At 38.0% G+C, this 22,268-nt stretch overlaps 1 protein-coding gene across 1 annotated transcript; it reads left to right on the top strand.

The window, feature by feature from the left end:
- The first annotated feature begins 12,544 nt into the window (after nucleotides 1-12,544).
- On the top strand, nucleotides 12,545-13,844 carry LOC145994968 (sodium-dependent dopamine transporter-like). Its single transcript, XM_083131501.1, has 2 exons — nucleotides 12,545-13,232; nucleotides 13,780-13,844. Exons 1-2 carry the CDS (start codon nucleotides 12,545-12,547, stop codon nucleotides 13,842-13,844), a joined length of 753 nt encoding a protein of 250 aa, XP_082987627.1.
- Nucleotides 13,845-22,268: the final 8,424 nt, after the last annotated feature.

Below are 22,268 nucleotides of genomic sequence, written 5' to 3'. Positions count from 1 at the left end.
GCCAATCCATGGGTGTCCGGTAGGAAGGGGTGCAAGGGGTCACGCCCCCCTGTAAAATGCATCTTACCATAAACTTATACATTACACACACATATATATTTCATTTCATTCACAGTAATTTATATTAATTATTGGAAGGGTGCTGCTACAGGAACATGATAGCTTCCATTTAAATAAGCGTTTTTTCCTTCTTTGAGGGGCTGGGGACGTCCATGAGCCAATCATAATAATAGTGTAATCTACCTCTTAAGTGGACGCATCTTATGTTATGATAAAATGATACGGTTGACGGAGTTGTTTCTGTATATCGTCTCTCCGATCGCATAACGCTCACATCTTATAATTAAGGGGTCTTGGGTTCAATCCCCAGTGGAAGCCAATGTACAATCTTTAGGATTAAAGTATAAAATGAAGCTCTAGTGAAAATTAGCCTATTTGAGCATATGGACCTTAAAAAAACCACTCGTGGATTATTGCCTGATTATTTTTTTCCTTTAATTTGGCTACCTCATTATAGGTCTCTGACACCCTCGACTCAAGGTTTCTTTCCACCCCTTTCTTCATCTTCTTTGAAATTTATGTAAGTTAATCATAAGAGCTGCATAACTGATAGTGAAAATTTATATGTTGGAAGAGAACTTGTAACTAGTGCTAGCCACTAATTACATCAGTTCAGTAATACAATAGATTTTTTCCAAACCTACAAAACTGTTACATTGAAATTTGGTCACCTCGGTATGGTAGTAATTGTGATTACCGTTTTTAATTAGAAAAATTAAAAATTGTAATATTAGATTTGATTGATTGATTGATTTAGTTTATTTTACTTCGCGTTTTGTGCCTCTTGGCTAATTTGCGAAGATGAGAATGAGTGATGAAAGGATGAAATTGATGAATGGACATTCACAAACAACCAAGCCCGACCAGGATTCGAACCCGGGACCCTTGGCGTATAATATTAGAAACATTGCATTATTTGAAGATGACAGTTATGTAAAAAAACTGTGAAAGAATAAAGAAAGTGACACATGAAATTACCCGCGGAGTGGTTATCGCAGTGCGTTATGACACCAGGGGTCCCAGGTTCGAATCCCGGTCTGAGCATGGGTGTTTATGTGAGTGTCCCTTCATCATCATCATTCATACTCATCATTGCGATTAAGGCAAGGAAGATGTTTTTTTTGTTTATTGTTTATTACTTTGATCAGGCCGAGATTTATGTAGAGGGCCGGTGCTGACAACATCAAGAACTCCCATCTATGCACAGTTTCAGTTAGTCTAACCTTTAGCCCAAGTCATGTCAGATGGTTAGCTATACTTATTAGGGGCCTCCCCGATGGCGCAGTGTTAGCGTAGTCGCCTTGTAATCAAGTGGGCTCAGGTTAGGTACCCGGTGGAGGGACACTTTAAACTGTAGGTCCAGTCCCGATTAGCCTTACTGTGCATAAAGTAATCTTAAAAACACTAAATCAACCAACCATCCAAGTTATACTTATTATACTTCCACATTCCTAATATCTTTTTTTTCCTTTTCAATATATGGCTGATTTCAAAGCAATTTTTCTCCATTGAAAGCTGCAACCCTGCAAATCCTCCTAAATCCTGATGAACTCTTGATCATATACACATACCGATTAATTGTGATTTTTGAGAGTATCCCATAAAACTTACTAAGCCTGTTGATTGCTTCTAATCATAGCAGTGATTAGATTACATTTCAAAAAGAGTTCTGAGAGTTCCTTTAGCTTTCCAATGACAAAATTAAGGAAGTAGAAAGAAAAGCTTAAATTAATTTCATTCAACAAGATATTTGCTCTAATCTTCGTAAACTGACTTATTAGAGAAAAGTTTCGCCAACTGACAGTAAAGCTTGTTATGGGATGAATTGAAACTTGTGAACTTTCTAATATCTACAATATTCACAAGTAAAATATACATAGAGTGAGGATCAGCCTACACTTACAGAACCGTTTACATTTCCCTAATTGTATATATGTAATGAATTTGATTGGGTGGGCAATCGGGTGGGCACATTTTCGATCTCGGACATTTTGGAGGTGATGTGATCAGCACCATGCTCCGGCCGCATTTACCCCCCAGGGTTGCCCCAGGTACCCATTCATTTTAGGCTGGGCGACCCCGGGAGCCGCTTTTTGAGGGGATAAGACCGGAAAAATTCCGACCGTAGGTCACCCAGCACGGAAATCGAACCCGAGTCTCCGCGTGGCAGTCAGACGCCTTATCCACTAAACCACCGCGTCGTCTCGCATTCGTCTCGATTTTTTTCCCCACATTCACCTTTTTACCTAGAAGGCTCAAGCTCCACCTGCCCCCCTGGTTCGGAGCTCTTGCATCCATGGAATGTAGTTGCAGATGGAAAAGAAGAGATGTAAAATGAGGCTGCTCTCTGCCCCTTTCCATCGGGGTACGCGGAGTTTATTTTTTCACACCGACCGCATGTGTCCGTAAAATCGAAACGGCGAATTTCTAAGGGGATAATTCGATTTGCGGAGACGTGGCTGCGATTCTTATCTGCACATGGATCTTTATGTCGCGTACTTCTTGCAGGTATCGAAACTTGAGGCCACGTTTATTTAACTAGTGCAAAAATATTTTTCCAATTTTTTCAAAACGAAACACAAGTTGGAAAAAATATAGTCTCATTCTTAGCTCGCGACCGGGGGAGGCAAAATTACCCTCCATGATGAGTGGGAGGACAAGTCGCCCCCCTGCTCCCCCGGTTCCGACGTCCCTGTGCAACAGAAATTCCTACCCCTCCCCCTACGTTTTCTCTCCTGTTTATAGCAGGTCCCAAAAAGTAAAAAGATATTGGCAAGTAGTTACATGAAACTGCCACTACGCGCCGCCACAGTGTTTGCTCATTTCGCCAAGAGCAGAAGTTATCTTTCCAAGGCATTGGGTTTTCCCTGCCATCTAGCGGCAGATTCTCCAACTTGCTGGTGGATCATCACAGAACTCAAAACCGCTGTGTCGCGGATAACACAGGTTGCCTGCCGTTGCTTCTATCGCGACGATGAGGATGAGCGATGCTATGATGAAATTAATGAAGGGACACTCGTAAAGAACACCCATTCCCAGGCTGAGATTCGAACCCGGGAACCACGCCGTCGTAGTGCACTGTGCTAACCACTCCAACACGGAGGTCGGCAAGGTGACATTTTAATTTTCAAAGCAAAATGGAAGATAATCTGCATCTCCGATTTGCGATGAAAGGTAATATTTTTTTTCCCGCAGTGCCACCAATTGGCACATATAATTATGCGCTTTCCTCCTGGTTCAGAAATTGTCCAAGAAAAAAATTCATTATCTAACTGAATTGGTTGATTGATTAAATTGTTGCTTTAAGTTCACTTTATGCACAGAAAGGCTAATTGGGACTGGACTTACAGTTTAAAGTGGGATCTGAACCACTGAGCCTTGTGCCTCCACCGGGTATCGAACCCGCGACCCCTTGTTTACAAAACGGCGACGTTATCATCATCGAACTTGAATGCCTAAAGTGCTCGAAGTGGAAATTCCTGAAAACTTGAAAATTTTCTTACCGGGGTGGATAGCATCCCCTGTACCCTCTCCTTATTCATACGCCAATTATAGTACAGGTAAAAAGGTTCTGTATATTTTACTTTATGTCCAACAATATGCACCATGATTTTTCGCCCTCCATATTGACCTCATAGACGTGCGACCGAGATTAACGGGTTGCATACTCACACAGGATGAATTATGACTTTTATACCCATCATGCAATGATATTCCTGGCTCAGAATGAAATTTCCTTGTATTACAAAAAATTCCCTCTTCGATCTTAACATTTCCTCTTTCAAAACAATAAAAAACAAAAAACATAAAAAAAATATTGAGGGATTATCCAGAGATGTCGAACTAGGAAGGTAAACGAACTATCTTTGCGGGTGGGGATGGAAATTTAACTTCAAATTAGGCCTTTGTGAACACTTTTATTGGTGTGTGTCACAGAAAAAAAAAATTGGTATGTCATTACTTCATTTTTCCTTTTTATAGGACATTCAATTTACAAATTTACTACATGGATTCAGGCGCGGATCCACGGGGAGGGCTAAAGGGGCGATCGCCCCTCCGAACTGTCATGCTTTTGGATATATTATTAGTGTTCCCCTGTGCATAGCACCACGCCATTAAGGCGTATAGGGGGTGTGGGGGTAACGCCTTAAAAGAGAATCGGACCCGAGATCACTGCAGAGAATCCGTTTTTATTTATGTGTATATTCTCTTAACTCCTCAAATCTGACCTTCAGGTTATCGTGACAATGGGAGGAATTATGATAACAACAGAGGCGTAGCAAAGGGCGAGCGCCCGGGGCCTCGCCCCCCCTGGGCTTATTATTTTTTTTAAAAAAATGGAATAAATAGAAAAATAGACAGGAAGGGCTAATTTTTGTGGGCGATAAAACTATAACATTATGTTTTTATCCGGTTATAAATTCTAGTGAAACATTACAATTTGAATGAATACGTCAACTATTTAGTATTTTAAATAAACCGGGTGGTAGCCGTCTGATTTTAGAATATTCTGGATATCAAAGATCACCAATGAAACGTTCTCTTACAAAGGTTGATAAGCATAAATACAATTTTCGACTTCTCATAATGGTCTCCCTGATGGCGCAGTGGTAGCGTCGTCGCCTAGTAATCAAGGGGTCCCGGGTTCGATACCCGGTGGAGGCACATAGTGGTTCGGATCCCACTTTAAACTGTAGGTCCAGCCCCGATTAGCCTTACTGTGCATAAAGTGGACTTAAAACACCAACTCAAAAGTAATTCCTTAAGCTTGTAAGTTAGGTTAAGTGATAGGTATTTCAAGTGCTTTGTGCAATTTTTATTACCTTAGATTTAAATACGTCAATGATTTTCAATTCACCCTGTTAATGTATGTCTAAAGAACAATAAATAATCGTGTACTTCCTTTCTCGTAATTTTTTGCAAAGTTAAAGCCCAATTTTGGGGTTGTTACAAAAAATCGTCATCTGTTCCAATACATGTTTTTAAACCATAAACGCCGAGACGTGAAATATGTCACATTTGGCTTTTTCGACTTTTGGAGCATATTGCGACTCAGGCAATGTTAAGAGGTACATGTTTTGAGTGCTACACAAAGAGCCTTAAGCATCATATTAGTATTTAGTAAAGTTCAACATGATTCTGAATATATTTAAGGGGGAGAGTGGGTGCAACTTCCCCCCCCCAAAAAATACTGCTTTTTCATCAATTTTTTTTATTTTTATTGAAAGTATCAGAAGCAAGTCCGCAATCCTTGCCACGAGAATGAAACACATATCCGGCAATATGCAGGTTCCGTTTTAAACCATCACGTTCCGGCGTTGCCTACGTGGGGCCTCATGACATTTAAATTTCGTAAAAATATAGTTTTATTTAACTTTCTTCTTCTTCTTCTACTTGATAAATGAAAATTAAGTTTATTCGATCATGGACGTATTGTCTAGTGTGTACGGAAGAAAACGAGGTATAAGTTTTAACTCTAGGATTCATAGTTTCCGAGATAACAATATTTGGAATTTGGAATTTCCCGTTAAAAAGCACGGCTTTTATATTAGAAAATATTTTTCTACGAAAGTATCATCAGTAAGTGCACAATTCTTGCTACGAGAATGAAATACATATCAGGCAATACGCAGGAACTGTTTTGAACACTCACGTTCTGGCGTTGCCTACGTGGGGGCCCGACGAAATTGAAATTTTGTAATGAAGAAATAAGATTATTAACTTTCGTCTTTATTTGGTTAATGCAGATTGTACTATTTCAACAATAGGCGTGTAGCTGAGACTGTACTGAAAGAAACAAGCTATAATTTGCAACTCCAGCATTTGTAGTTACGGAGATATAAATCTTCATTTACCGTAAAACCTTGCGCAATTGTAAACTTCCCTCCGGAAACGCGCTGGGCGTTTAAGGGTCTACCATTACTATGCACTAGTGCCTTGCAATAACAAGTTGAAATTTTGACACACATTAGAGGAAGGTCTAGTTATGTAGTGTATTCAACTGGGCTTCGATATCTCTTGTCCCTTTTGTGCTACACCATTTCCAAAATCCACCATTTTCCGGTGATTTTTCAATTTCTTGCATATTCATCACAGCCTAGTGATATATATGGGGACGACATATGTATGCACACTGAGCTCACATCAGAGTTACTAGAAAAATTAATGCCACCTTCCTGGTTGGATTACAGTTGTAACAGCGGCACACAAAATATGCATTTTTTGACGCGTAAGGCTTTTTAAGGCATATTTTGGGGTATTTTATTTGGTACCGTAAACAGGCTGAGGGTATTTTGATGCAATACACGTTTTCCTTGGTGAGAGGTTTGTTTGGTGTGTAAATATCACTAGGCTGTGATGAATAGTTCTAAAGTTATTGAGTCATGAAGTTAGCTCTGAGACTCATTTCCCAGATTTGGGTCACATTTTCTGTTGCGCACCACCTTATTCCACAGGCTATAACTCTAGAACTATTTCTCGGAGGAACGTAATATTTGTAATACAAGCCTTCCAGATATGATTGAACCTTCATGCCAAATTTCATCCAAATCAAAAAACACATGACCTGGAGGCTCTGGTCGATCTGACGGAGAATGACCTAGCAATAAGTTCGAACACCTCGTACAGCCTCCCTATGTCGCTTATAAACCCATACATATTCCTAATCTACAACGCGATAGTTTTTTCGACGGACCAATCTGATAAGACTACCTAAAATATACAATATATATATAAAAAATAACATCATCACAAATGAAGACCAAATAATCAAACACAGAACCGCCCGCCATATACTGGTGCAAGGAAGATCAATATAGAGAATTTACAAAACAATTGGCGGATATGCCCGCCCCTACCATTGCAGAATTATCTATATACAGTGCTCGACAAATTTTCTTCAATGATAGGCGCCAGCTCTGAATATCAGGCGCCAGGAAACCACCTACTAGCAATTGTGCATACTACAGTATGTTTCAAAAGTCGTGCAATCCAAACTTTAAGAATGTATATCATGAAAATCGTAAGAGATATTCACACCGGGTTTCTGCACTAAGCTAATCCTGTAGGCTATCACTGGGTTCATAAATTTATGTTAGCATTTACCTAAATGAAAGCAATTACATTATTTAAAAAAAAAAACATTGTTAATTTGCTGAAAACATCTGAGAACTGATTTTCAACAATAAATACCAACTCTTAAAAAATTTGTGGGATCATCTGTTGGTGTTTGATGGTTGTAAAAGAGTTGCTTTGTGAGGTACAGCAGAAGCAGGGCATTTTTATTGGAAAACCTCTTGCACATGAGTGTAAGAATGAGTAGTAAAATACTCTTCAGCGATGCACACGCACTGCTCCAATGAATGCGCCATGCTGAATCAATTAAAAAAAACAGGCACAGTGAGCGAAGGGAATTCAATGTAACCAGGGACAACCTAGGATTCTCTCAAAAGAGTCCAATTTCGGCACAAAATCTTGGTTTACGATTTTTCACGTAAATGTATAGCCAATACTTAGACACATATTGGCAATATTTCGACCTGCTAGTGTTGTCATATACGGAGATATGTCCGAAAAATGGCACTTTTCACGCAACTCATAAAATCGCCAATCAAAAAGTAATCAAATGTTGCACGTGACCAATATTGGTCGCAAATGACAGACTGACATGGCACCAGTCATCAAATGTCTAATTATGACCCTTCGATAATTTCTTACATATTTTTCTTAGAAGTTCATTTCTGGAACAAATGCTGCTTTCCGTCAGTTATTAATTTATATAATTTTCTGTACGGGGTGAACTGATAATTTTAAGCATTGAAAAATATCTCAATGGATGAGGCTCTATAATGCAGAAAATCTCTTACGGTTTTCATGATATACATTTACAAAGATTGGGTTGTGCGACTTTTGAAACACTCTGTATAAGATACTGAGCATCACGGTATTCAAAACAACGCTAAATCATTTTAGAAAGCAGGAAATGGTTTTTTTTGGGGACAAAGGGTAAGAAATTGTTACGGATTCTATGGAATGTTCACAACGTTGATAAAAAAAAAAATACTAACTTACGCTGTACTGCAATTTGGACTTAGAATCATTAAAATTTCGTACATATTATACATTTTCGTACATAAGATCACAGTCTCCAGGCTGAGATTTTTAGTCGCCATGGCTACCTGGCGACCGGGATTTTTCGAGCCCTGTCTATATATTATACCACTTTTTCCCATGTATAAGAGAGCGGCTGATGACGACAGATTTCTGTCGTTGACGTGTCCAACGACGAACGTACACTTCGCTTATGGTCAAAGGTCGACCGGATTCACAGTTTCCAATTCCTCAGCACACAAAATAACTTTATGCTGCATCATATGAGTGATGCTTCTGTCTCTCCATTTTTAATGTCCGTTTGTTGTGCACTTTGCAAAAGCTGGCTCACTGACCACCTATTTACAGGAACATCAGCATAAGAACAAATCACATAGCTCACTACTAAAAATAGATTGACTCTTTGTTGTGAAATATCACAACAAATTTAAAGGAAACAAAATTTCGTTAAGGGTGATTTTATTTTTACCATACTTGTACTTCGGCAAAACATCGAGGAGAAAACTTGTTTACTGAAATTTACAAATACTTCATTATATATTACACTAATACCACAGGGTTGGAATTCAGCAGCAGCGCCTTATCCTCAGAGCGAGCTCTATTTTTTATTTGCAAATGGTCTAAGAAAGCCATGAATCCAACTAAGATGAAGCTACACATTTTGAAATATGATCTTAAAACATTTAATTTATTAATTGGATTGGATTAAAAGCAATTAATTCTTGCGCGAGAGTGGCCCTCCTCAAGAAGGCTAAACTTTTAACTCCATGATAAACTATGCAATAATTCTAATAATATGGCGACTCTACCATATCACCACAGATTTTGAAATTCGGCTAGCAACAGTGAAAATAATAAAATAGCATGTTTATTATGATGATGTAATGTTCCACGTGATAAACACACAAACATTATAAAAAACACATAATGTGCTCGTTATTTTGTTTATAAAAAAGGTAATGGAAATTTCCATTAGCTAACTAGAAATATTAAAAAAAAACAGGCTGTATTTTTCTATCCCTGTTTATGCATACATACTCTGATCAATACGACATCGAATCCAAGGTTCACCCAAATTTTCAAGATCAAAGACCCGAGAAAAAGGTGAGCCGGGAATTCGAAGAAATACGGTATTTAAATTTCAAAATACCTTTGGTGACGTATACCTGAAGATTTTGTACGTATGCACTTTGAGATGTAAATTTTAAAGAACGGATCGGGGAATTGTATTCAGATCTCGCTTAGGCCCCGCAATATGTTATCAGTGTTGCCAACCACTTTTCGACAATGTCCCTACAGACGTAGTCAAAATGTTCCTACAACTGACCAAATGTCCCTACGCCAAGTAAAGCGACTAAAAAAAACACCACCTCATGAGCATGCGAGACAGAAGATAAAATATACACATTTTCTTACCAAATTTTTCTGCTCGATGCTTGCACAATTTATGAATAACGGCGAGTCGTTTACTGTTGATTATGTTATTTGAAGTCATACATGCTGCTGCTGTGAAGAGATAGATGTTGGTTGTTGATGCTGTATTTCCTGCAGTCTTCTTCACGTGCCTTAAGGCCGTACTAAAGGCAATTTTGTGGTAATTTTTCTATAACAGATGGCAGCACCGTTTGCCATGCCAACCGAGGGCCAGGTTGCCAGGTCTCCGCGTAAATATAACCAAGATAGATACATACAGGTTGGTCGATTAGGGTACTCGATGTGAGATGACGCCATATTGGTTAGAGGTGAGTTAGTGGATTAAAAAATAGTAGTAAATCAGGGAAATTGATAACCATGAGATTTTAGTTATATGTTCTTATTACAGAAATAAGCAATATAGCCTATCATCAGCGGAAGGTAGTAATAGTCGAAATATTAATATAAAATCCGTTGTTTTATATGAAGTATTTACAGGGAGTCCATAAAGTCCTGCAAAAAACTAAAACTCTATAACTTTTTAGCTGTTGCGTTTAACAATACACATTGTTTTGGGTGAGAAGGGTGGAAGTTTAAAGTTTTGTTCTGGCCACACTGCTCAGTCACGCTTGCACTGGTAATCACGTGATCATGTGACTTAAGATGGCGTCCATCCAGGAAAAGGCACAGTGTGTTCTGTGGTTTGCAGAGTTAAAATCTTGTGTTTCAGTGCAGAGAAAGTTCCAGACAACATATGGGAAACCACCCCCAGCAAATTCAAGTATCAGGAGATGGTATGAAAAGTTCAAGGCAACGGGAAGTGTAGTTAATTCAAACACGAAACTGGCCAAGTGAGGACAGTAATTGAAATAATTGAAAACATTTTGTGAATTCGTTTAAAGCAAATGCTGCGTTGACTCAGGCACCGATCCAAAGGGGGGTTCAGGGGGCTCGAGCCTCCCCCGAAAGTTGTCGGTTTACACTAGATAAAATTAGGCTTTTTGTTTTCTTGTGTGTTTGAAATAAAATAATGTGACGAAAATTTAAGGAGAGAAATAATTATCGAGGCAAGTTTAATTTTTCTAGAACCCTGTAATTGATAATAGCACGTATCCAAGGTGGGGATAAGAGGGGTCCCCCCCTCAGGAAATGTTTCAGTTTACACTAGATGAAGTAGGTTTTTGGCTTCTCGATAATTTGAGGAGACTAATAATTATCTAGGCAAGACAGAAAATGTTCTACAACCCTGTTATTGATAATAGCATGCATCCAAGATGGGGATCAGAGGGGAGGGTCGAGCCCCTCCCCAGGGAAATCTTTCAGTTTACACTAGATAAATTAGGTTTTTGGGTTCTTGAAACCTTCGACGATAATTTAAGAAGAGAAATAATTATCGAGGCAAGATAGAGAATGTTCCATAACTATTTTATTGATAACATCACGCATCCAAGGTGGAGATCAGGGGGATCGAGCCTCCGCCGGAAATCTATCAGTTTACACTGGATAAATTCGTTTTTTGGCTTCTTGAATAATGTGACGATAATTTAAGGAGAGTAATTATCGAGGCAAGACGGAGAATGTTCTATAAACCTTTTATTGACAATATTGCAAGTAAACTTTTCTTTCGCTTTCATTGTTGTAGTCGCAGCGAGCGCGATCGTTGTGTAAAGATTTGTCATCATTTGGAAGCTGCACAACAAAGCCTGCCACGAGTAGGACGATTCTTCGTATTATTTATTCTTTGGAAAGCTGGAAAGGAAACGTTCTTAAATAAGAGATGGAGTCGAACTACTGGTAATATTAACGAAACATTTTATCTGCGGAACATTCTAGAATATAATGAAGACATAAATCCCCGGCTTGAATTTCCCGGTTGATCAGTTCAACAGAATCGGTTATTAATTCGAAAATTAATTTCCTTACCAAACCACCACTTTACATGACCAACCCAACGCATACCGCACTGTAAGCAAAAGCACAGCAATTACAGAAATAATCTGAAACAGATATCAACCCACCATTCCCAGTTCAATTGTTGTCGCTTTCAAAAGTAACTTCTCGAAAGTTTCATCTGTATTTGATTTGGCAAAACTTCAATTCAATTCTATCTAGCTTTCCAGAAGTGTATGCCGACGTTCGTGGCGTAGTGGTTAGCACAGCGCGCTACTAAGCCAGGGATACCGAATTCGAATCCTGGCCAGGGGTTGAGTGTTCGTTGTGAGTGTTCCTTCATCAACTTAATTCTATCATGACTCATCCTCGACGTTACGATTAGGCAAAAGTGACAGAAAATCAAAGTTAAATAACTACAATGAAATCTCGCCACATACAATGGAGAAACTGAAAAAGAGCAAACCTTTGGCATTTTCTTTCCCAAGCCCGATCAAATCAGAGCGGGTCGTTCAGGGCTCGGAGACTGAAGCTCCACCCGAAATTCTACAAATATATAATTTAAACACTGTATAGTGGAAATTAATTTTACTTCCATTAAACATGTATAATAACTTGTAATGTACTGAGAAATTCATCCTAGGGGATTGTACCGCCCCTCCTGACACACACAAGTTTTTCGCTGCTGCCTTCCTCGATATAAAATTCAGGCTACGGGCCATTAGTAATATTTTGCAGGAGGGCCCAACACTTGTAAAACCGGCACTGTTTGTATGTAGTAGTAATTTCAAATTAAAATTCATGGCATATCCCCTGAGCCAAAGCATAGATTGGAGCACGTGCAAGAACGTTTGGAATGACGGAAACTGTACAGAGCTGGGAAGCAGTACTTTTGCAAGCTTAGCAGCTAATCCACAGAGCCCGTCAGAGCAGTATCTTACGAAATTCGCCTTCAGAACATCTTCAAGTATTGAGGATCCTGCTGGAGGCTTTGCATCTCGCATTATGCGCTCTGATAATTACTTGCTGTAACGTAGGCTGGAAGAAGTTTCGCATAAGCTTCTACTTTCTCATGCCGCTCGGTTACATAGCCATGATAATCATGATGATCCGTGGAGTTACTCTTCCAGGTGCAGCGAATGGGCTTAGAGCATTCTTTGTACCTGAAATTAAGGAACTTCTTAGCGTCGGAGCATTGGTGGGCGCATCAGTCCAAGCGCTGTTCACCGTCGGGGTCGGACACGGCACTGCGGTTCATCGAGCTCGCTTCAACTACGTGAATCGCAATTGCTGGTGGGAAGTGTTCTGCGTCCCTGGTCTGAGTACGGCTGTGAGCGTGATCTTCGGACTCCTGTTATTTTGCGGCCTGGGCTTCTTGCAAGCGCAGACAGGTATCCCATTCTTCTCCCTGGCAAAGGACGGGCCAGCAGTGATGTTCTCTGTTTATCCTGCGATGATAGCCACCATGCCTTGTCGCCAGCTATGGAACGTGCTGGTGTTTGCCTCTCTCGGCTATACCGCACTCTCTTGGATAGTGATACAACTTGACGCCTTCCAGTGGAGTCTGTACGACGTTTATCCCACTCTGAAGAAGGACAGATTGCCTCGCATCATAGTCACCGTGTTCTTTATTTTCCTAGTCTCTGCATTCTGCATTCGAGAAAATGGCATATACTGGTTCAAACTGCTGGATACCCACGCTACGCCGACACTAGTGATCATCTGCATAATGGAAGTGCTTGCATTTGTGTTCATATACGGTATGAAAAAGTACGAAAGACTTTTGAAGTTCGTTCACGGTGGAAGGACACTTAATGGATTATGGTGGCTGTGTTGGGTGGTCATAACTCCGGTAACATTACTCTGCGTCTTTGGTTCCTTCGTTGTCTGCAGCAAACAAATTTCATACGGGGCAGAGCTATTCCCCCTTTGGACTGTAGCAGCAGGGTGTGGGGCATCGTTCCTTACAATAGTTTTCATTCCAGCGTACGTTATAACGATGGTAGCAAACATGGGCGGGACACTGCTACAACGGTTGCGAAATCTCATCCGTACATCGCCGCAGTTCGCACCAGAGTATGTAAAGGTAAAGTGTTCCCCTGTGCATAGCACCACGCCATGAAGGCGTATAGGGGGTGTGGGGGTAACGCCCCACACTTTCTTGATCCGGTCGTGAGTGGGGGTGATGTGATCAGCATCACGCCCCTAACCGCCTTTACCCCCCAGGGTTTCCCCCAGGTACCCATGTTATTCGACGCTGGCACCAGAGTATGTAATGGATGCAAATTATTGGAATGAATTCTGCAGATCGTATTCACCCGGCACATGGTTTGCAAATGGGCTGTATCGTTATTTCATTGGAGATCACATGATGTGGATATTGAACGAGGAGAAGCGACGTTATAGTACCTTTTCATGTAGTGTATATACGTATGTAACACGTTAGAATGTATCAAAAGTGGAACATATTCACTATTAGCGTTGCATATCCTGCTCCTTGCGGGACTGGAGACGCACCAAACATTTTGATGTACCCGCTACTAGTGAACTGTGCTTCCACCGTTCCTAGGTGGAACATAAGTAACCCACAAATGAGGATGAAGATTAGGTAGGTGATGAGGGAAGCTCCTCCCTTATGAACGTAACACAGGTAGGGGAATCGCCAGAAGCCACCGATGCCGATGCACGGGCTGCTGTAGTAGAACAGTACCTCCATCCTTTTTAGGTAAGTCTTGGCTTCGGCGGGATGTGCGTCGGGTTTCATCCGTTTGATTCTTCGGGTCTCGATCCCGATTCGAAGTTCGGAGATTATTGACCGCGAATTGTTGCTTATGGAGTACTGCTCAACAACGTCTGCGAACTTAACCACTCTTGCGGGAACGTCTTCGGTCTTCTCCTCGGCTTCATCATAGAGTCGTGGCATTCTTTGTCGGCCACTCTTCAGAGGAATCAATTTTGACCTGGATTTCCTCAGTGGACTTTGAGAAGGGCTGAAGGGCCAGCCTCATCACTTATACAAGTAACTACTATCTCAGTCTCGGTAACTCTCTCGGACTCGGTAGCTGTCTCTGTCTCTCTAACTGCCTCGGTCTGTTCTGGGCTTGGCAGCTATTGCTCTTCACTTGACGTGTTAGCCATATCTTCACTGTCCTTTTTATCTTTTGCTCGTGAATATATCCTTCACTATTTTTTCTTAATCTTTTTTTTTTTGCTTGTCGCAAAATATACATTTAGTGCTAATCTTGTTTTTCGCAGCACTAATTCCATGGAAACACTTCTATTTTTAAAACATCAACAATCAGGAATATCCAAGGCATTGCTCCTTCCTTGTGCAAGCAAATTGACATACCTTCCATTGTTTCGAACAATTTATGTCTGGAAAGAAAATAGAAGGGAATTTTCAAGCCTTATCAATCAGTGACAGTGGCTTTCATACAATTAAAATACTTTTAGTTTACCAAAAGATACTTCCAGTTCCAAACTCTTAATCCGAAATAAATAAATACACACACATATACGGGCACAAATTTCTTTAACAATAGTATTTCTGTTTGGTGTGTATATATAGTTCAGCTTACCTATAAATAGTCAGGTAGAAACCTGCTTAATACGTTTGAAGAAGTTGCATAATGAAGTTAATTTTGTGAAAGTCATTTTTGACATAATCTTGTATTCATTGGGTCCCGTGTTGATTCCCGACAAAAGCACAGTGGCTAAATTAAAATATCTGGGCATAAGGTATTTGTTTTAAAAAAAAATGACATTGAGAACGAGGATCTGATATTAAGATTTGGTCTCGTCTCGATTTTACAGAGGTCTGTCTCGTTCTCGTCTCATTCTCGCCTCGATTCTTACAAGCCGTCCATGTCTCCGTACGATCCTTCGAAACAGGCGGTTCAGTTCATTATGATGTGGACATCTTGTAGTTCCTCTTATGAGGTATTAATATTTTGACATTTTAAATTGCAAATTTCCACATTTTTCATCACATTATTAGAATGAGATAAGAATGCTTAAATAACTATCTATATTAATTAGCACAATGAAGTACAATGGCCATCTCTGAGGCCACCATATTACGCCTGACGGATTATACAAAGGGCGACATGATCTTTACCATACACCTATGTTTGGAAGTAACAGTGAGCTCTTTTAGGAATTACAACTATAAGTAAGTAGCTTCACCTGTAACAAAGTTACTATTTGCAGTAGAAGTAACGTTATCAACAAGTTGCTTTACAAAACTTAAATTATTACCTTTAAAATTTTTAACGTGGGGAAAGGCTGCATTTGGCAACTCTGTTTCCAATTTGTATTCTCTGTATGCTAAGGTGAAAGGATTTTCATGGAATAGACTAAGGCAAGGAAACTTGCCTCCTTTGCATGCTAATATCAGAACAGCCACGTTTTATTATAATTCTCCATTTCCCGAATTTAAAACAAATCTCTTGAAGTATAATACTGGCATGCACACCTTATCTGCAATCGAAAGAGTGTTCATTTCAGGGAATGAGAAAGGGTCACTTGTCAAATTACAACTTTGAAATTCAGTTGCTGTAAAAACTTCATACCAACTTTATGAAATTGAAAAACCTTCATTGGGAGCTGCTAGTTTCCGGAGAAACGTGTTTATCTTTTGTGCAGTTTTCTTGAAATGTATTTAAAAGTTCTTACTTACAAATAATGATAAATGAACGTAGGTTAGAAACATCATGAGTCAGAACTTATAAAAGAACACGTTCAAGAAAAAAAATGACCTGTGGTTTTGTTAGATTCATTTATTTATTATTTATTCATTTTATAAATGAGAATAATATTATTACCATTTTTTATTATTAACTTCTTGCTATGAATAATTTAATATTTTAATTTATAATTAAAATGAGAAACGATAAGTTATTAAATATAACAACGTAGTTTTTCATCCGTGTATGTAATCTTTGTTTTACCTTTCGTAAAGGTATCTTCGTAAATTAGCCAAAAGTGGTACAAAAAGCGAAGTAAAATAAAGCAAATCAATCAATTGATGATTATTAACATATTGAGACCATGAGAACAATTTTGTATTTTTTCGTCAAGAGCCAGGATGTATTCCAAGTTTATTTGTATTAGAACACTTACCATATAAGACTACATACATAATCTCCAACAATCCTCATGGACAAGTAATTTTATAGTTCAAAACAATTCTAAAAAATATTTTGTTTGCTCAACAAAATAAAATGATATGTTAATCGTCATTGCTTTGTAACAGAAGTTTACTGTGAATTTTATTGCCTGAATGTTTGTACATGAAATGTAAGAAATAAGTTATAATTTCATGAAACTTAATGCTTAGCATTTAGTGGTCATCGGTGGTGAAAAGAACATCGCGCTTGCAACTCATGATCCGAACAACGTCTTACGAGATGAAACAAATCTAGAATAAAGTAACTGTAATCATAACTATGTTAGGTACTTTCTAAAGAACAGTAATGACAGTAATTGTAAGTGAATTACTTTCTCAAGTAATTAACTCGGAGTTACTTTTAAAGAGTAACTATTCAAACACTTCTGATATATCATCGAGTTCAGCAAAATATTGGTACAAATTGCGAGGGAAGTTGAGCCTCCCCCTTGGCAAAGTAGTAACGTAATCGCCTTGTAATACAGGAGTCCCAGGTTCGATAGACGGTGGATGTACAGTGATCGTCAATAAAAAAGGGACAACTAGATTCTGAAATTCTCCCTTCTCTGCAATGCGTCTTGTGTGTTGTCTAAATCTACAGCGATGAGTGGATTTAATAGCAAATTTTCTACGGACAAGTTCTGTCACTGCCGTAGAGTTAGGCAACACACATAACGCATTGCAGGGATGCGTGTATTTCCGGATATAGAATTAGGTGTCCCATTTTTATTGCCGGTGACTGTATATAGTGGTTTGGATCCCACTTTAAACTGTAGGTCCAGTCCAAATTAGCCTTTCTGTGTATAAGGTAGACTTAAAAACGTATTTCGAGGGAAGATATAATACAGTAATAAATACCATTAGAATAGAAGTCCAATAACTTACAAATCATTGTTTACAGGGACTACTAAAACTAGATTTTCGGGATATATAAAATCATATTTACTTGTTGTTTCAATGCATATTTATTATTTTTCTTTATCATACCCTGCAAAACATTATTGCGTTCTCTGAGAGCAGTGTTGGTGATTGGGTTCCAAAACTTGGAGGGGGCAAGGACACTTTAATTTCCCTTCGTAGATAAGGTTTTGTATAGTATTGGGGCAAAAGTGGGGGCAATGTGCCCCTCCCGCTAATTGCCGCCACTGTCTGAGAGATATGCTTTTTGCAAATCATCATCGCATTCAGGAAGCAATGAATGTCTAAAGATTTTGGGAAAATACCTCTCAAAATTTCAACTTGCAAGAATATCAATGAATGCGTGCCAATGCTTGACAGACAAGACAAGTAAGTCACACCCCTCGCATTGTTTTCTTCCTCCTGTTTCCCCCTAATATACAATTTACAATTGATGACCACTTGCTATCAGATATTATTAAGGCTTGAAACATCATTTCTTGAGCATATTTTGGACCCTAGATTTCTAGTAAATCATCACCATTCAATCAAGCAAAAATGTATGTACTCTTCCATGTAAAGTTCAAACAGTCCACTTTGTTGATTTATATTCCGTAGAAGCTTATACACCAACTGCCATGGTACGCAACTGTCATTGTCAGTCAAACCTATTGTCCTTTGTACAAATTTCAAGAGTGCTCTTTACTATTGGTAGAAGACACTTCGATTAGATTCTCAAATGCTCATCTGCAAAAGGAACAAATACAAATAAATTGGCCCAAGGAGCAGAAGTTGGAGGTAAAATAACAGAAATGCATTATGAAATGGAAATTCAGTTCCTACTATATTTTTATTTGAATTATTATAATAGTAGACCAGCCAAGAAGCAAAAAAGCTTAAAAAACTTTTGCCTGCATGGAATGTTAATAATAGGCATCCATACTAAATCAATCAGTCATGGGTCTGACAGCAAAACTAGGGTGGATGCCATTAAAAATTCTGACCTTACAGGTCATTTCAAGCTCATAGTCTGACCATAAAAGGTCAAATTTCAAACTTATCCAAATATGTTCATGTAATATATCAAATGAAAGGTATGGACGAGACAAACTGTTTGGTGATATTTTTAGGTCAGAATATCGATGTCAACAGTAGTCTTGTGGGGTAAAGTTAATCAGGCTAAATTTGTATACACGGAAGTCCTACATAGTGGACCACCCAAGAAGCAAAAAAGCATGTTTAAAACATTTAACTGTATGGAATGATAATATCATACATCCATGCAAAATCAATCAGGCATAGGTCTGAGAAAAAACTAGTCAAGCTTCATACTCACTGATATTCAAAGTAAACTATTTAGTACAAACGGCTACTGAAATTCAATATGATATTGAACCAAATATATGTAGCATAATCAGGACAAATTATGATTTCTATGAAGATCTGTGTCATCCACCATTAAATTATTGCCCTTGTACTTGCAAGTATGGGAACTGGTATCTTCATTAATCTATACGGGTACTCATTTGTAAATTATCAGTAAACATACAGATTTGTGTTCGATAGACGGTAAGACTATAGTCTCATAACTGTTAGGGTGTACTTTTACACTTTAAATATACAGCATCAAGTTATTGGACGAAATGCACTCTCATTATAAGTCGTCCTAAATTATAAAAGGACAAGAAAACAGAAGAGCTTCATACAGTTTACAGAACCGGTTTTCTGACGTGTTTCTGTAAAGGAAGATAACAGAATTGTGTCTGAAACTTGCAAACATTCAGGGATCTCACATTTCATCTATTCGAATCAAACCTAATTAAGCCTGACCTACTTAATACATATGAATATTTGCGAGCTGCTTCAAAAATAAAAATGGAAAAACTCTTGCAGAAAACAGGTCAGAAAGTCCTTGTTTCAACCATGTACAAGGGCAAAGTAAAAAAAAACATTTAAACAAACTACTGATTTGTAATAAACATTCCGATGCTGTACATGTGAATAGCACGAGTTTCGTAGGTTTGGAAATTAACTTACCGGAGTGAAAATAGAGCATTTTATGCAATATTGATTTAATGATATCAGATATAATCTATATTAAGCTACGTATATTTTATGTTATGGTAATGATCTCAAAACGGTAGTTATTAGGATTATGCCTAAAGTAAAATATAACATCCTATTCTGATTTGACATTTGCAAAGAATTATCAACTTCGTTTTGAAGTAAAAAAGTCATGCAGTGTTTAAGAAATTGATAGGTTCAAGCGATATTCTCACTGAAATTACATCAGAAGATATTTCTTCAACATGTAAATAAATTATACATATTGCCTATATTTCAAACATTTTGCTTTTGATGGATAATATTAAGCAACAAGCAATTAAATATAAAGACTTACCTTCGAGCTTGTTTAGGTTTTTAACATCCTCCGTGGAATATTTGTTCCCTTGTTCTCGTATCTGTACGGAATTCGATATCCTCTGGTAGCTTGGTTTGATTTTCACTCTTTCAAGAACTTGCATTGATCATATCGTTAGACAACACGGAATGAAATCTTGGCAACAGTGTATGCTAAATCTGCACCACGGAGTATATTGCGACGAAACGCCACTTCAAAAATTTTAATGATAACCACTACTTTCTGAAGGAACGAAATGTTTTAATTTTTTCACATAGTATTTCAGATACTTGCGGGAAGAGCATGTGATCTTTGTTTCACCACGAAAAAAGAAAAGAAAAGAAATGCACCGATATTAACAAAACTAACACTTCAGCGCCATCTGTACGCAGCAGTTTGAACATGACGGAGACTTTATATTTTCTGTTATTTACTTAAATCCCTTCAATCGTAACAAAATTATAAGGTTCACATGTTGTAGTGAATAAAACAATCTTTTATATCGGGAAATTTCTTCCTTACGGAATCTATATTAGTTGTACAGTTACCCAAAGAAATTTGGGTCTATGCTTTAGCATGGCTTTAGAACCCCCTTAAGGAAAGAATTTATCACTAGCAAAGAATTTAACAATTCTGGTCGCATTTTATTTATCTTTGTTTGTTTTTGTATCACATAACATTGAAAATACTATTTCCGTTTCTGCGTTAGAATGTGGTAATGTTAGCACAATTTTCGCGAGTGTGGAAATGTTTTAAAAAAAGAACTTGCCTTCAAAGTTCTTGGTAACCGATAACATGTTCCATCCATGTTGTACGTAATCAGTCTTTTTCAGGAATTTTGTACCAAATTAAGTCTTTTTGCAACCTATTTTAGGATTTTTCGAGCCCAATTTAAGGTTTATAGAACATATTTTAGGATTTTAGAGTCTATTTTAGGAACCTAAATGCACATTTTTTAGAACCTAAAAATCCGAGGTCTATTAATTACATACTTTATTCCATCCATCGTATTGAGTAGCATACAAATAAATGCTCTCTCAGTCTCTCTATCAACTTATGTAACGTATCGCTATATTATAAAAACATTTTTTCACTTGGTGGCAGTGGCGGCGATTAGGGGGGCGAGAGGGGGCAGTTGCCCCCCGTTTTTCGCCACTTTTGCCCCCGCACTCTGCTAAACGTTATCTACAAAGGGAAATATACTGTCTTTGCTCCCCCAGTTTTGGAACCTTGCCCCCCCCCCCCGGTTTTGGAACCCAATCGCCGCCACTGCATGGCGGTAATCTACATAACAAGAAAATGTCCATAATTCTTTCATAGTTTTAAAATACACTATTAATATTATTCCGTTACATTTTCGTTTGTTGATATTAACATAAAACGGACTATCTCCGTATTTAGGATTTTCAAGTAAAATAAATAAATATGTGTAATATAAAGTCTAGGTCGCCATTCATTGAAGGGGGAAAACCTCACTCGTAAATTGTTTTTGCACATTCTTGTTTCAACAATAATCTTAGAGGAAAGAGAGCTGTTAAAGATTCAGGTAAAATAACGGAAAATAATGAAACTATAGAAAAATAATAATTAAAATTACTTGTACATGTAGGAGATATTTCCAAGTGAAAGGACATATTGAGTTGTAACGATAACTACATATTTAATCTATTCCAAGTAAACTATAGTGAAATGTAATCAAATTTATGAAAATTTAGTAAACCTAAATATTTACTACATTAAAATTCTACCTTACATAAAAAAACAATAAATGTGAAGCAAAAACATTAAGAGGATTTATGAATTTTTCTTTAATTTCTGAAGAAGTCAGCAAATAGAAAGAAGATGATACAGATTTGTATTGGTTTCCTGATAAGCTATATCTATCAACAAAATCGAACTAGTTATATTTCTCAAGCATTACAAAGCAAGGGCCTCAGTTTTTATTAAAAGAAGTATTCTTGTCTTTCTCTTGAACTATAAACTTTCTGGAGATAATGGCATAACACGGTAATGATAACAAAACCTGATCACTCAAATCCTTCAAAAACTTCACCAAAAATTTTCCCTTGGGCTTATCAGAGTTTTATCTTCGTTAAAAAAATGTTTATTGTACAAAAAGGCTTGTTAAGTCAGTAACAAGATAGTTGTGATAAAACACTTCCTATTCAAGCTGTACTAACGTTAGTTCTTGACCTAGAACACATCGAATTGTTTTGTCGAAGTGCCGATAAGAACAATCATGCGTTCAGCAGTGGATATCAAGTAATTACTATTTTACAGACAAGCTATATTTTAACAGATTACTGAGATGAAAAGAGATATTTCTTTTTC

The sequence above is a fragment of the Lepisma saccharinum genome, chromosome 11 (assembly GCF_977018435.1).
Source record: "Lepisma saccharinum chromosome 11, izLepSacc3.1, whole genome shotgun sequence".
Lineage (NCBI taxonomy): Eukaryota > Metazoa > Arthropoda > Insecta > Zygentoma > Lepismatidae > Lepisma > Lepisma saccharinum.
Note: the sequence above shows the minus strand (reverse complement) of the source record. Positions and strands in the feature narration are given on the sequence as shown.

What these genes read in the sequence shown, in the direction of transcription:
- LOC145994968 (XM_083131501.1), top strand. Translation starts at nt 12,545, where the DNA reads ATGCCGCTCGGTTACATAGCCATGATAATCATGATGATCCGTGGAGTT. An exon ending in TGCATTTGTGTTCATATACG is followed by an intron (nt 13,233 to 13,779) that starts GTATGAAAAAGT and finishes TGAATTCTGCAG; the next exon opens with ATCGTATTCACCCGGCACAT.